The sequence below is a fragment of the Danio aesculapii genome, chromosome 24 (assembly GCF_903798145.1).
Source record: "Danio aesculapii chromosome 24, fDanAes4.1, whole genome shotgun sequence".
NCBI classification, from domain to species: Eukaryota; Metazoa; Chordata; class Actinopteri; order Cypriniformes; family Danionidae; genus Danio; species Danio aesculapii.
The window spans coordinates 38149952-38166919 of NC_079458.1; the positions used below are offsets into that span (position 1 = coordinate 38149952).

At 35.8% G+C, this 16968-nt stretch overlaps 1 protein-coding gene across 5 annotated transcripts in view; it reads right to left on the bottom strand.

Moving 5' to 3' along the window:
• Positions 1-2687: 2687 nt before the first annotated feature.
• The window catches only part of pfkpa (phosphofructokinase, platelet a), a 53735-nt gene continuing 39454 nt past the window's right edge, over positions 2688-16968 (bottom strand). For 2 of the 5 annotated variants that reach the window (XM_056450230.1, XM_056450231.1), the window contains exons 16-22: positions 15595-15747; positions 8888-9052; positions 8662-8723; positions 8357-8468; positions 6511-6610; positions 3324-3429; positions 2688-3202 (exon numbers count right to left, since the gene is read on the bottom strand). In XM_056450230.1, the coding sequence (XP_056306205.1) occupies positions 3046-3202; positions 3324-3429; positions 6511-6610; positions 8357-8468; positions 8662-8723; positions 8888-9052; positions 15595-15747 (855 nt within the window). In that variant the 3' untranslated portion in view covers positions 2688-3045. Of the gene's footprint in view, positions 3203-3323; positions 3430-6510; positions 6611-8356; positions 8469-8661; positions 8724-8887; positions 9053-10750; positions 10904-15594; positions 15748-16968 lie in introns of all 5 variants that reach the window. The other 3 variants (XM_056450228.1, XM_056450229.1, XM_056450232.1) reach the window with 2 other exon arrangements.

The window sequence follows — 16968 nt, forward strand, 5'->3', positions numbered from 1 at the left end:
TCCTGTATTTGATATTAGTCTATTAATGCTTCTGAAGCGGCAAACACCATCGTCCCACTTGTCCGTGCTTTCCTGTTTGTTTGTTTTTATTGTGGGCGTTCCGCATAGTTCAGTTGCGCAATTCTGATTGGGCAGAACAAAAGTGACTTCACTCAGTTGGCTAGTAAGACTGTCACACACAGACGACAGTCACGCATTTGCTCTGAGTGGGGGAAATTAAATAATACATATATATTTCATATCGCAGCCTCTTGCGATTAGCTGATTGCAATGTTACAAATCACGATTGCGATTCGATTTCGATTAATCGCACAGCCCTACACACACTCATCACTACAGCCAATTTAGTTCACCTATAGTGCATGTGTTTGGACTGTGTTTGGGAAACAGGAGCACCTGAAGGAAACCCACGCCAACACGAAGAGAACATGCAAACTCCACACTGAAATGCCAGGGACTCAAACCAGCAACCTTCCTGCTGTGAGGCGACACTGCTAACCACTAAACCAACGTGCCGTCCTAGTAATTCTCCCTAAGTTCTTCAAAGAATACAAGTTGATGCCACACTCAAACAAATTACGTTTGCTGTTTGTTTAAACTACTTAATTAAAATGACCTACTGTAAACAAGTTGAACTCAAATTAGGCAGATAGTGTAGCTTATTATACAAACAAAAATATAATAATTATTAAAATGCAGAACACTCAGCTAACTAACATGGCTGAAACAGCTCTGAAATTGTACTTTGCTGTTGCTAGCTACTAGATAGAGTGTCGCTGTCGATACTTTCAGTTGACTTTTTAGCAAGACGCTCCTCATATAGCTGCCTGTGGGGCTTTCTTAGGTGCTGGTTGTTGTATTTCCTCATCCTGTGGCAACAATTCTTACAAATGATCTGTTTTTGTTTGGTGTTTGTGACAAAATATTCCCATTTTACCGATGTCCTGTTTTGTTTTGATATTAATTAGTCTATTAATGCTTCTGAAGCGGCAAACGCCACCATCCCACTTGTCCATGCTTTCCTGTTTGTTTGTTTTTTATTGTGGGCATTTCGCATAATTCGATTGCGCAATTCTGATTGGGCAGAACAAAAGTGACTTCACTCAGTTGGCTAGTAAGACACACACAGACGGCAGTCACGCATTTGCTCTGGGCGGGGGAAACTAAATAATACATATATATTTCATATCGCAGCCTCTTGCGATTAGCTGATCGCAATGTTTCAAATCACGATTGCGATTCGATTTCGATTAATCACACAGCACACACTCACACTACAGCCAATTTAGTTAATCCAATTCACCTATAGTGCATGTGTTTGAACTGTGGGGGAAACCGGAGCACCCTCTTTCTTCTGTTGAACACAAAGCAAAATAATCTGAAGACTGCTGGAAAATGACATGCATAGTAGGAACACAAATACTTAAGTCAATGGCTGTTTTTTTCCCCAGCATTCTTCAGCATATTTTCGTTTGTGTCAATCAAACAGGTTTGAAACAAGTGGAAGATGAGTGAATGATGACAGAATCACAATTTCTTGTGTGAACTATCCCTTTAAATACAGTTGCTACAATCTTATTGGCTGACGTGGTTGTGTGTAATAGGCAGTAGTGATCAGTAAGTGTTTATACCATAGTATGATTCATTCATTTTCCTTCGGTTTACTCCCTTATTTATCAGGCGTCGTCAGAGTGGAATGAACTGCCAACTATTCTGGCAAATGTTTTACGCAGCGGATGCCCTTCCAGCTGCAACGCAGTACTGGGAAACATCCATACACTCTCATATTCACACACACACACACACATACACTACAGCCAATTTAGTTTATTCAATTCCCCTATACTGCATGTCTTTGGACTGTGGGGGAAAACGGAGCACCCGGAGGAAACCCCTACTAACACGGGGAGAACATGCATAACTACACACTGAAATGCCAGGGACTCGAACCAGCAACCTTCCTGCTGTGAGGTGACATTGCTAACCACTGAGCCAACGTGCCGCCCTAGTAGTTCGCCCTAGGTTCTTCAAAGAATATAAGTTGATACCACACTCAAACAAATTACGTTTGCTGTTTGTTTAAACTACTTATTTAAAATGAGCTGAAACAACACAATTTTTGAGTTTTTTTGGGCGACAACTTAATTGTTTTATGTTCAATCCACTTGAATTTGTAAAGTGAACCTAGTTTCTTCATGTTGTCCTAACACAAATGCGAAACCCAGCATTTTTTACAGTGCAGTCAAACAAAAAGTGTGTTAATGTTTAAACCGCATAATCAAACATCATAACACTGATTTTCACACGCGGTGATTGTGGTTTTATTGGTCAGGCAAACGTTCACACTTGATGATGCAATACATTCAAACATCAAAGGTGCTCTAAAGCAGCGTGGACTTCACCGCACAAAATGCTTGAGTTTTCGATTATTTCTGAGGGAAAGATACAGCTAAAGTCACAATTATTAGCCCCCCTGTATATTTTTCCTCTAATTTCTGTTTAACGGAAAGAGATTATTTTTCAACACATTTCTAAACATACTAGTTCGTTCTGTAGATAATCGAAAACAAAATGCTTAAGGGGGCTGATAATATTGACCTTAAAATGTCTTTAAAAAAATTAAACCTGCTTTTATTCTAGCCGAAATAAAAACAAATAAGACTTTCTCCAGAAGAAAAAATATTATCAGACATACTGTGAAAAATTCTGCTCTGTTAAACGTCATTTGGAAAATATTTGAAAAAAATTCACAAGAGGGCGAATCATATTGACTTCAACTGTATATGTGCTTTGAAGCGAACACTATTGCAAGGTGTGACAGGAGTGAAAGGACATTAAAAACAGCACTTCTTCTTACACTCTCCTACGATTAACACTGATTTCTGTAAAATAAGATGAGTCGAAACAAAAAGCAATGACGACAACAACAACAAAAAAAAAGAGCAGGCCCCGAGAACAAAAGTGTGAGTGACAGTGTTCACAGGACAGATGGACCCGTTGAAAGCATGACCTATGAACGCTGTGGTTATTTGGGTTTAAATAGGATTAAATGGTAACTGTGGTCTCGGATATTTTGGGTCGGTTGACCACCACGTGCTCCAGCTGTCCAGAGTCTGACACGTCGTAACTGGTTTTATACTTGGCCAGGATCTTCATGAGTGGACGCAACTTCAGCCACCACTGCTCCTTCGGGATTCTGTGACTGAACACATAGAAAAGAGAGTCAGGCATTGGTCAAGAACAAATATTTGGTTTATTTTTTGTGAATGCAGAAAAGAATTGTTGGTTGTTGTGTGTGTGTGTGTGCGTGTGTGTGTTCGTACACAAAGTCAGTCTCATCTTTGAGCTGAACCACAGGCTGGAAGACCATTGCACGACGCCGCATGCCCAGCAAACAGGCCGAGTCTTCTGTGTTAGCGAACACTCTCCCTGCACAACACACATAGGTTCAACACACATCCACACAAATGACACAGCCAAAATTACATGGCATTTCTGCAGGGAATTTGCATGTAAATAGCTGCATCGTATGGATGAATAACAAATAACTGCATGGTTTATATCAGGGTTACCAGAAACCATGGAAAATACTATTTTTTTTACTTGTTTAAAGTAAATAAAGTAAAATCAAATATATAATAACTAATAAGTGAGCAAAAGGAAAACAAATACTAAAACAAAAACAATAATATATATATATATTAGTGCTGCACAATATATAATTTCAGCATCAATATTGCAATGTGATCATTTGCAATAGTCACATCGCAGAATATGCAATGTACAGTTCGCATCACGCTGTGTTTTTGATGCCTGTGATTGTATAAGGATTTTCATTAAGGCATAAGAAATTGTACCATTTGTGACCTGAACTATGATTCATTTTATTAAATTATTTTTATTTTTATCTTTCAGCTATTGAACCTGAATAGACTCGGGAACCGATAAAACACTTTATTTCAATTGTATCTTTTCCTTGATTGTATTTATAGACAGTTGTGCATGAAAATACTCACAACACCTGCAGACACAGATATGCACTGCAAATAGCACAGACAACAACGAAAATGTGACGGGGACCCCAAAAATTGTATAGATTGTTTATTAGATTTTATGGAGATGCACTCCCACCGCAGAATCATCCCAATCGATCTACCATTATACATTATTTCCAAATCGAGATATTAATCATCTGGTAAATTGTATTCATATCGCAAAATAAAAAAATATTTGCAATGTTACATTTTTTCCAATATTGTGTAGTCCTAATTAGGGATGGGCTGATAGACGATGCCATCGTCCATCGCCGATGGCCAATAGACAACACGATGCTGAGTAAACCCGCTCAAGAAAAATACACTCAGGCCCCGTTTACACTAATACGTCTTAGTGTTAAAATGGCATTTTAGAACGAAAATGATCCACATCCACATCGTGTTTTACCTAGCATTCCTGAACAGCCCTCCGTCCGCTGAAAATGCACATCACTTGCCCACACACACACACACACACACACACACACACACACACACACACACACACACACACACAGACAGACACAAGTGGTGCTCACTGCAGAGCACCCCACACAACACAGCCACGCGCTTCTCTTTCAGCTCCAGAGACAGAGAGCAGTGCACGTCTTTATCAACAACAATTCCCCCCCAACGCCCCCCCGGATGCCATCGTCCATCGCGATGTTTCCCATTAGACATCATGCGATGCCAAATTGGTCGACATCGCCCAACCCTAGTCCTAATATATATGTTAGGGGTGTCAAAATTAATTGTTTACATTAATTTATAACATATGTGTTATATGGCGGTAGCTTACTATGGCGAGGGAGGAGATAGCGAGTAATTAAAACACTCCTACTACTTAAAAATAAGATAACTGCACAGTTCACTGCTTGTGAGTATGCTGGACAGTGTTTCACTGACTGGGAAGTACATCAGAACCCAGCTAGGAAAAAATGAAAGCTGAAACTCTCTCTCACTCTCTGTGGCCCCTTTGACCTGATGGCGTGTTCGTGAGGTTACGTTTTATCCCCTCTCTCGGTTGTTACAACAATAACGTTACTTGTGGATCCAGACATGAGCGTGTCTGCAGAGCGAGTTTACTCCACCGCATAGCCGTCTATAATAGATCAGCTGATCGCCACGGCTGTGTAACATCAGTTTCCATGTCACTGTTTGCTGAACCGTGCCAGAGCCGCACTGACCGTTAGAACCAATTGCAGACTTTTCTGTTGAGCGCGTGATCAATTACTCAAAAAGCAAGCGGGATAATATTTACATTTGTATATTTGCTATATGGCCATGTTGTTCAGTGCATGTACTTAAGTTTTGTTTGATACATTCAGGTAAAACGTATCTGACTGCTTGTATTAAAGGACTACATTGTATTGCAAATAATATATAAATATATTTATAGATTACACATTTTAATACATTATTATTAAATACATTATTAATAAATTATTGTGTCGAATCGATAGCATGATAATCGTAACCAATAATTATTATTATTATTTATTTTTACAGATAATATTATATATATATATATATATATATATATATATATATATATATATATATATATATATATATATATATATATATATATATATATATATATAAACATTTTGTCGAATATTGGCCTAGCCCATCAAAAATAAAGACAATATAGTTTACATATTATTTAATAATTAAAGTTTACATTAATACAAATGTTACCTACCAAAGGCCATGGAAAGTACTTAATTTTATTTTTACATATATAATAACTAAGTTACTAAGAAGAAAATGATTACCAAAAAAATGTAAAAAATAATATATGAAATTTAAACAATAAAATAAAGTAAAACACACACACAAAACAAATACAACAGCAATTTAACAAATAAATTATATATATATATCTATATAAATAAATATATATATATATATACATATATATATATATATATATATATATATATATATATATATATATATATATATATATATATATATATATATATATAAACATGCTTTTGAACATTTAGAATAGTGACCTAGGCTACAGTATCTAAAATAAAAACACTATCATTTAAACAATATATATTTTATAAGTAATGTTTACATTATTACAAATGTTACCACTGAATAAGATCATTGAGGTCACCAAATCTGGCTAAATAAAATACACATATTTACCTTCATCTTTATTCATCCACAGGCACAGCCAAAGGAGTGAAAAAACAGACACACACACAAAACTGAGCTGAACAAATGCAGTGAATCTAAAGTAATACTTCAAAATCAAGTAAATCAAAGTCAAGCGTTACATTGAGTACTATTGTATGATGTATGTGTTCAGTCATAATTGCACTTTAACAGTTACTAAGTGCCTCGTGTGCAACAGCGCAGGTCAAAATCACAGGGCCAAGTAGTGATTGAGTACTATTAAAGCTGAAAAGCACTTCAGTAAAGTTTGCGGCATTAAAATGTGAAAGATATCAATTCGTACCACGTCTGTAGCTTTCATTCAGTTTCTTGGTGATCCACTGCATGGCCTTTGCAGAGATTTTAGTCCCGAAGTTACGGTCAAACGGAGAAGGAGCACCACCCTAATGAAAGATAAATATATAAGTTATTAAGAATTGCATTCATTCATAATTTAATTTCCTTTTATTTTATGAGCTAATAATAGTATTCAGAATATAAAGTTTTATATTATTAATATTGAATTTTCTAACAGAACATAAACATATTATTAAATGCATAATGTAATGCATAGTACAGTTTAAATTATTAGCCCCCCATTATATTTTTCCCCAATTTCTGTTTAACACATTTCTAAACATGATAGTTTTAATAACTCATTTCTTATAACGGATTTATTTAATCTTTGCCATGATGACAGTAAATAATATTTGACAAGATATTTTCCAATATACTTCTATACAGCTTAAAGAGACATTTAAAGGCTTAACTAAGTTAATTAGGCAAGTTATTGTATCATGATGGTTTGTTCTGTAGACAATCGAAAAATATTAAGCTTAAGGGGGCTAATAATATTGACCTTATAATGGCTTTAAATGAATTAAAAACTGCTTTTACTCAGTACAAAAAATATTTTTGTAAAACACCATTTTTTAAGAAAAAGCTGTAATATTTATGTAGTCTGAAGTCTGATGTATGAGAAAACATAATGGTTCAGTAACTTTATAAATTATTTCACTTTGTTTAAATACTTGTTTTAATTTACTGAAATGTACCGTAAAAATGCCCTATGGTGTCACATAGGACAAAAACGATAATGTAACATTATTCAAATAGCGTAACAGCAATTTATCATCATTAGCTACGTTTCCATCCACCTATTTTTATGCGCATTTTGTATGTGCTCTGATTCTCACGCTTCCAAACGCCACCGCTTGTTCACTGCTTGTCATTTATTAAATAAGAAAAGATTAACGCAGCTTCTCCTACTGCAGAAAATTGCATTTTCGCTGTTGATATTTGGCACCAGTTAATCAGGAAGTGATGATTTTGTTCGCTTTGACTCGTTGGATGGAAACGCTGCTTTATACGCACGGCTTTTATGTGATAATCCAGTTTTGCGCATAAAGCTAATTCGCATTTTTGGATGGAAACACAGCTATTGTTGGACACTTATCTCCATAGTGCTATATACTTTATATGAAATTATGAATAATATTTGTTTTCTCTGTGACTTGTTGGACATCTTCAATAACTAACCCAGCAGGCACACAACATCAAGATGTTAATATTAGGTTAGATTGAGGTTGTGACGTCAGGTGGCCAAAGTTCAATGTCTAGACAGCATCTACGTTATTTTCGCATCCAATAACGACATTAAATTATGTTGATATTTGGTTGATTTTAGGTTGCGTTGGAAAGTGACCAAATCCAACATCGAGCCAACATCTTAAACCAACGACAAATTGACGTCAAATACTGACATTTATTTCTCAGGTATGGCAACCAAAGTTGTGGTATCGTCCACACAAATCAAGCTACGTTGATATTTGGTTGACTTTATGTTGGACACTGATGTCGGCCTGACGTTGGGTTCTGACGTCAACCCGATTTTCATTTGCAAACAAAATACGATGTCCCCCGGCGTTGGGGTAAAACGTCAGTCTGCCTGCTGGGAAGAGTGTCATACTAAAGGGCATATTGAGCTATCCTTGTATTGCATTACACAATCATTATATTCTAATGTGTTCGCTTGAATAGCAAAGAAAAAGTGTATAACTGCAACAGAACATTGATTGATTAGACTGGAGTTAAACTGTGCCTGTGGGCCTCTGTCGTCTATGATTTAGGATTTACAGTAAGTGCAGTACCTGCTGCATGTGACCCAGAACGTTCTTCCTGCAGTCAAACACTCCCTTGCCTTCTTCAGAATAGAGCTGATAGATGAAGTCTGTGGTGTAGTTTTCATTGCTGTTCTCGTTCCTACATGAACACAAGAGTGGATGGGTGTGAAGAGTCTGATGAACACATGAGCCTCTGATCACACCTTTCAATCACACCGTACATGGTAAAACTCTGTGACTCATACATACTTACTGTGCTGCATGACAGACAGACATATATAGACAAGCACATATAGATAGATAGAAAGATAGATAGACAGACAGATAGATACCTCAGGACTAGTCCTCTCTGAATGCTGGTCTTCATTTTCTCTGTTAAGTGCTCAACATTAGCCTGAAGCAAAAAGAACAGCAGTACCTTCATTTAACCAACAGATGGCGCTAACATTTCTGAATCAATGTTTAAATAACATGTCATATGATAACAGGTGACATATTAAATTATATTACTATTACCAGGACACTAGCTGTTCATAAGTGTGTGTGCGAGTTGCTAACCTGAAGGTCTCTGATGTCAAACGGCTCCTCAAAGATGTACGCAGCATCTGCTCCGGCAGCCAGACCACCGACAGTGGCCAGATACCCACAGTAGCCCCCCATCGTCTCGATGATGAACACACGGCGCTTCGTGCCGCTGGCAGACTGCTTAATACGGTCACACGTCTGACAAACACACACATAATTAGTCATTCAGCGTCTACATTAATGCTAATCTTCAAATGTCTTTCCTTGAGAATTATTATGAACATCGATCAGTGTGGAGACATGGATTATTTAATATATGACAGTGAATGTACTCAAAGGTAAACACATTCACATTCACTGAGTGCTTTGGAAAGGTAAACTTCATCAAATACTGTATTAGCTTTCAGGAGCTTAAGAGTGCTTAACGTACATGACATTATGAAGCACTCTGTACTTACAGAACTATTTATGATACACAATAATGCTCCTCACTCTGTGTATAAACATATTGCTGTATATATCATTTGAATCATTCTTAGGAAACATTAGTGTGCTATGTATGTAAATATCCTTAAATATATGAAACAATTCTGCAGAAATTTTACTTTAAAAAGGAATTATTATTAAAAACTAATATATATATATATATATATATATATATATATATATATATATATATATATATATATATCAACCTTCTGCCTCTTTTCCAAATGATCAACTAAAAGTCAAGTTATTACTTGTTGCTCTTACAATTGGGATCGACGACAAGATTTTTGTCAGGTAGTGTGTATGTATATATATATATATATATATATATAGTAATAATACACCCCTCACAGATCTAATTTTTAAATTTCTTATTACTTGTTGCTCTTAAAATTTACAATTGGGATCGACGACAAGATTTTTGTCAGATAGTGTGTGTGTATATATATATATATATATATATATATATATATATATATATATATATATATATATATATAGTAATAATACACCCCTTACAGATCTAATTTTTAAAGTTCTTATTACTTGTTGCTCTTACAATTGGGATCGACGACAAGACTTTTGTCAGGTAGTGTGTGTGTGTATATATATATATATATATATATATGTATATATATATATATATATATATATATATATATATATATATTAGTAATAATACACCCCTGACAGATCTAAATTTAAAATTTCTATTTTCTATAGGATGCTGTAAAACAATATATCTGTGCATATACATTAGATTAGTTAGTGCCGAAGCCAATATTGGAACTAACAGACTCACAGTCCATACATTAGTGAACCCCAAATTAATGTGTAGGTGTTTAAAGAGAATGCTTACCAAAATGTTTGTTTCTAGTCCAAATATCTACATTTCAAAGCAAAACTAGACTATTTGACCTACCCAATGTGCAGATAATTTAGCTTGTTTTAAAGGGAAAAACTGCCAATTTTGACTTGTTTCTGCAGGAATTAAATTTTTTTTTAACTTAATCTAAAAATTTGAGATATTGCGACATAGAAACAAGACAAAGCAAAATAAGAAAGAACTGTATTTATATCGCAGTAAAATAAAAGATTGCAATATACGATTTTTCTTGTGCAGCCCTATCATACAACATACATAACATAAACAGTTATTTAACAATCTGTATCAGTAATCTGTATCAATATGTATGCTCTTTTGGACTAGTCAGGATTATCAGTTCTATGTTTATGTCAAAAAAATATTACGAACAATAATCCTGACTGTAAATAATGCAAAACTACTATCATTGAACCCCCAAAATCTCAAAGCAGCAGGCTTGGCTATTCAAATAACATGCTTGAAATGTTTCCTAAGAATGACCCTTTAAGCACAAGAAGGAGGTTTTGATTTTTGCTTCTTACCTCCACGATAGCATTGAGGGCTGTATCTGCCCCGATACTAAGGTCAGTGCCGGGCACATTGTTACTAATGGTTGCAGGCAGCATACAGAGCGGGATGCAAAACTCCTCATATTTGGCCCGAGCGTCATTCAGCTGCAGCAGACACTCTAAGGCCTTTGAAAGGTCAGCACAACACAGCAAGGGAACCACAGGGACAGGACAATGCACACATTAGACCAGCAGGGGGAGCACTGGTGCAGGAGCGGGACCCTGTGCACGGGACACCCACCGTCTGATGGCTTCCATGGCTTCCGGTCGGGTTAAGGAAGAGGGTAGGAATGGGATTGGACAGACTCACACGCACACAGAAGCAAGATTCTGCACATTATTACCAACAGTCACAGAAGCGGCAAGATGAGCCAATCCACATGTCAACATTCAAGATGTACTATATAACTGATGGTGATGATGTCATCGCAACTCCTAAATACCAGTCGTCTTTCTTGCGGATTGTGAAGACTAATGCTGCATCCCAATTTGCATACTATCCTCCTAAATAGTATTCAAAAATAGAATTAGTATGTCCAAAACTGTCTACTATTGATCGCTTTCCACAATCTCTTCCAAATATATTTGCTTCCAAATATATTTGGATTTATTCTCCAAAGGGAGGAAATCATTGTGTAAGTGATTCCTTCAATTACATTATATTTCTAATCTGTTGGTATGGTGTGGATTTCCGTCTTCTTACAAAATTTGATTTTTTTATTATCATTAATATTCACTTTTAGTCATTTAGCAGACGCTTTTGTCCAAGCCGGCTTACAATTGAGAACGCGTTCAGCGATTACGAGGCGATATCAGAAAAGCACTCAATTTTTATTTAATAGAATGAAGAATTTTTCTACAGGTGGTTTGTCAAGCCCACTCACCTGTTTTAAGCACACTTCATTAATATTTAGATATTTGAAGATTAGAATAACCACTAATATGGCCTACAATCCATTGCACATTGGACGTGAAGATTAGAACTACAAGCGTGGATAAAAAGTGTAAACAAACTACAAACATGGCTGACAAACAAGACCAAATGTCAATTAGAGAGGCTTTGGTAAAGATCTTTGAATGACTATTAATATCAAGCCTACTGAAAAATATTTAAATCATGTTTTTTTAATGTTATCTCACAGGAATTCGTAACTTTTTGATTTCGTGGTTAATTCGTATGAAATCGTACGATCTCATTCGTACAATTTGCTCATCCCCCAATGACAGTAAGGGTTAGGGGTAGAGTTTGATGCCACACCTCCTCTTAAAAATCGTTTGAATTCGTTCGAATTAGCCACTAAACTGACAAAACGTAAAATAGTTGAATTTCCTTGTGAGATCAGGCTGGTTTTTCGTGTTATATTTCATCTGCAACAATAATGAGAACTTCTATAAAGATGTGTTTGGACATTAACTTCTGAATGAATAATTATGCAAAGACCTGAGGAGATTTAGGGTTGCACAAGTATGATGCGATCCTGGACTAACATCTATGTTGATCCTGGAACGTTATTGTTGGTTGAAAATGTAATCCAAAATTTAACATAAACGGTAAACACATCCCTTAATTCTGATTGGCTTATTGGAATGTTGTTCCAGGATCAATATAGATGTTAATCCAGGAACAAGTCCTACTTGATGAAATCAGGCTGGTGATTTAGCGTTACCTAACACTAACCTGCTAATGCATCTCCAATAAGTTAATTAAATATGATAGAAATATGGATAATGTGTTGAGCATTATGACAGGGCACATAACTAAGCAACATAACGCTAGTAGTATATGTTCCAAAGCTTGCACACTCATTTGTTACACAAAAAGTAAAAGTATGTACTTCTTCTTCTTCTTCAAAAAAAAGCACATGCTTTTAGGATGTAGTATAAATAGGCGAATTGGGATGCAGGACCTATTATTTTCAGTATGGGATAGCTCATCTAAAGTTGAACATTCTGTCATTTACTCACTCTCGCATGTCACCATCGCCGTTATTTCTACTCAGTCTACAGTATTTTTCCAGAATGACACTGCAACTGTGCACTATTTTGCAAATCTTCCGAATATTTGATATCATTTTGTGTGAGGGTCAACAAATTAATTTAAACTGCTGTTCTTTAAAGTGTGGTGTGTAAAAACTATAGAATGGCTTGATGTCAATAACGCTTTACTCTTGTATGTACTGTAGGCAAATCATATTTTAGAGCTACTGTGGCAATCTTTTAATGTGTTCTGATGTTATAGTGAAAACATGGCTGCATTGTACTGATTTGGTAATAATTATTTTAAAAATAATTATATTATATTATATTATATTATATTATATTATATTATATTATATTATATATTCATTTTCTTTTCGGCTTAGTCCCTTCATTAATCCGGGGTCGCCACAGCGGAATGAACCAGCACGTTTTTTTACGCAGCGGATGCACTTCCAGCCGCAACCCATCTCTGGGAAACATCCACACACACTCATTCACACTCATACACTGTGGACAATTTAGCCTACCCAATTTACCTGTACCGCGTGTCTTTGGACTGTGGGGGAAACCGGAGCACCCGGAGGAAACCCACGCGAATGCAGGGAGAACATGCAAACTCCACACAGAAACGCCAACTGACCCAGCCGAGGCTCGAACCAGCGACCTTCTTGCTGTGAGGCGACAGCACTACCTACTGCGCCACTGCATCGCCTATATTATATTATATTATATTATATTATATTATATTATATTATATTATATTATATTATATTATATTATATTATATTATATTATATTATATTATATCATATTATATTATATTATCTTATCTTATATTATATTATATTAATATATATTAATTGATGCCCAATTCAAACTTTGTGATATCAAATTTGGTCACATCTTCTTTTAAAGTATCCAATTCCTGTATCCAATTTCTGTATTTACTCTACCAGTTTACTCTACCAGCAAATGTAAACGTATACTGAAACGTGAGTCAAAATGGCACAATAATCAATTGATAATACAATGTTTTGCTTTCACGCCCTATTTTAAGGTCATAAAAACATTGGAGAAAAAAGTTGGGGTCTCGATACAGGTATTGATTTAGAGATGGCAATGTTAGACTTGACATCATTCATCACTGTTGCATTTTCAATAACTATTACATCCACGATTGTATTACAAAAAAATTTTATATCAGATTTATTAGCAAGGCCTGACACCAATCTTGTGTTTTTTCCCCTTGATTAAACAATTGTGCATGATAAAACATATTGTGTAGTCTAAACCCAGCATTACCTAGTGTATATAGAAGTGTCACTTCTATAATAGTACTATCAAGCATTTTTCAAGCTCAATTTTATTAGTTCCCATCCTTATATTAGGTGCATAGTAAATATTTGCACTCGAGCTCCCCAGACAAGAGAAAGTTCAAGTTTGGACATGCTTGTGAGTAAATGTCGGATTGTTTTCAGATGAACTATTTCCAACTCCGTTTGCAGCGGCCTATGCTTTTGTAAGGCTTGTGTTCATTTAAACCTTCTGTATAAGGGAACTATGCAGACAGACTGCAGTTCGGGCTGAGTTATTCGGGGTTAGCGATCTGTTATGATGGGTTAATGCAATGTGATCATAGCACAGCGCAGGCAAAGTCACATGACAACCACAAAAAAAAAAAAAGCAGAGCTCATAACATGCGCCATCATGTCATCTCCACTTACCTGGACGCTAATGGTTCACCTTTGTGTTTACCAGCCAAAAAACATTCATTGGTATTTATACTGCTTTACTTTATATGTGTGGATTGTTATCGTTTTTAACTTTATTATAATTTTTTTAAGAACTGTTCACATTAATATTGATAACAATATTGTCATCCACATTTCTGGTGATTATCCTTCGTATGTGCCGGTATGGTGTGGATTTCACTCTTCTTATAGAATTAGTTACTATAATAATTAGTTATTATTTACATTTTACAGCAGACACTTTTATCTAAAGCGACGCACAATTGAGGAGGCATTCAGCGATTCAACATAAAGAGGCAATATCAGAAAAGCACTAACGCGATGAAAGTGTGTTTTCTTCAGGTGGTTTGTGAAGCCCACTCACCTGTGTGAGGCGCACTCCCAATTATAATTGTCAAAACATCAGTGTATGCTCCTCCCTGAAATTAATTCATTCATTTTCCTTTCGGCTGAGTCCCTTTATTAATCAAGGGTCGCCACAGTGGAATGAACTGTCAACTTATCCAGCATATGTTTTACGCAGTGGATGCCCTTCCAGCTGCAACCTATAACTGGGAAACACCCATACACACTTACATACTCATACACTACGGACAATTTAGCTTACCCAATTCACCAATAGCGCATGTGTTTGGACTGTGGGGGAAACCGGAGCACCCGGAGGAAACCCACACCAACACGGGGAGAACATGCAAACTCCACACTGAAATACCAACAGGCTTGAACCAGTGACCTTCTTGCTGTGAGGTGATATCGTTACTCACTGCACCACCGCGCCACCCCCCTGGCTGAAATTTGTTTATAAAACATAATTTGTATTTATATGGCTGGTCTTCATACCGGAACTACCAGAATTCTTTAACTACTATAATTACCGTAGCGGTCATTCTGACCTTCACATATAAGACGTCATACTGTCACGTAATATTTACAAATAAAAACTATTGCAATGTCAGAGATTTTTCCAATATTGTGGAGCCCTATTGGCTGGTAAACACAAGTGACATGATTGACCTCTGTGATAGGGGAAGACAGAGCCTCTGATGTGATTGGCTGCTGGATGGACACTCCCTCTGCCTCACTTACAGCAGTGATAGCGTTCAGAGCCGTGTCTGCGCCAATGCTGAGGTCTGAGCCGGGCACATTGTTGGAGACGGTGGCCGGCACCATTACCATTGGCACACACAACTCCTCATAAGTCCTGCGGGCTTCTAACAACTCCATGATCCCCAGGTAGGCCTGCCAGGAGCCAGGGATTTAGTGAACCGCCAGCAGGGATGGGAATGGGGGGGTGAAATGACAGGGAATGAGAGAGAAAGGGATGGTTGAGACGAGAAATTGGGAAGGAACCCGTGTGGAAAGCCATGGCCATCACGACGGAGAGCATGAGACACAAGACCCACTCCGTACACACACACACACTTCAAATCCAAACACTTGCATAAAATACATTCACACAGATCCTGATGATGTCTGTATTTGGAAGAGAGAAGATGAGCCTGATTTCAGCAGCATGAAATGGCTTTAGAAAAAAGTGGGTGAGTTATTTTGGGATTGAGGGATATTGTTCTGTGTTTAATGGCGTTATTTGTCTTGTCAGCTGTGTGATTGCGTTCACACAGCTGAAAGACTAAACCGTGCCTGCTAAGAAGGTGATGATTGCCTCCTTTTTCATTATGAAAAGAACAAGAACGCAGGGACTTTTAGGTGATGCTGCATAGGAAAAGATGATGGAGAGGGCAGGCGAGGTTAAGAAACATCATCATGGACATTTTATATGTAAGTTTATTTTTTTCCAATACTAAATGGACAGATATCAACATGTAAATTGATTTATATTTTGTTCATTTTAAATAAATAAATAATATACAAATAATAATAATAATAATAATAATCATGATAAATACTACTACTACTACTAATAATAATTGAAATTGGTTTGATAATAATGTAATATTTATGTGTCTTTATAAAAAAAAAATTATATATATATATATATATATATATATATATATATATATATATATATAAAAAATATATATATATCCATCTATCTATCTATCTATCTATCTATCTATCTATCTATCTATCTATCTATATATATATATATATATATATATATATATATATATATATATATATATATATATATATATATCTATATCTATATATATATATATATATATATATATTTATCTATATAGATATAGATAGATAGATAGATAGATAGATAGATAGATAGATAGATAGATAGATAGGTAGATAGATAGATAGATAGATAGATAGATAGATAGATAGATAGATAGATAGATAGATAGATAGATAGATCGATCGATAGATAGGTAGATAGGTAGATAGGTAGATAGATAGATAGATAGATAGATAGATAGATAGATAGATAGATAGATAGATAGATAGATAGATAGATAGATGGATAGATAGATAGATAGATGGATATAA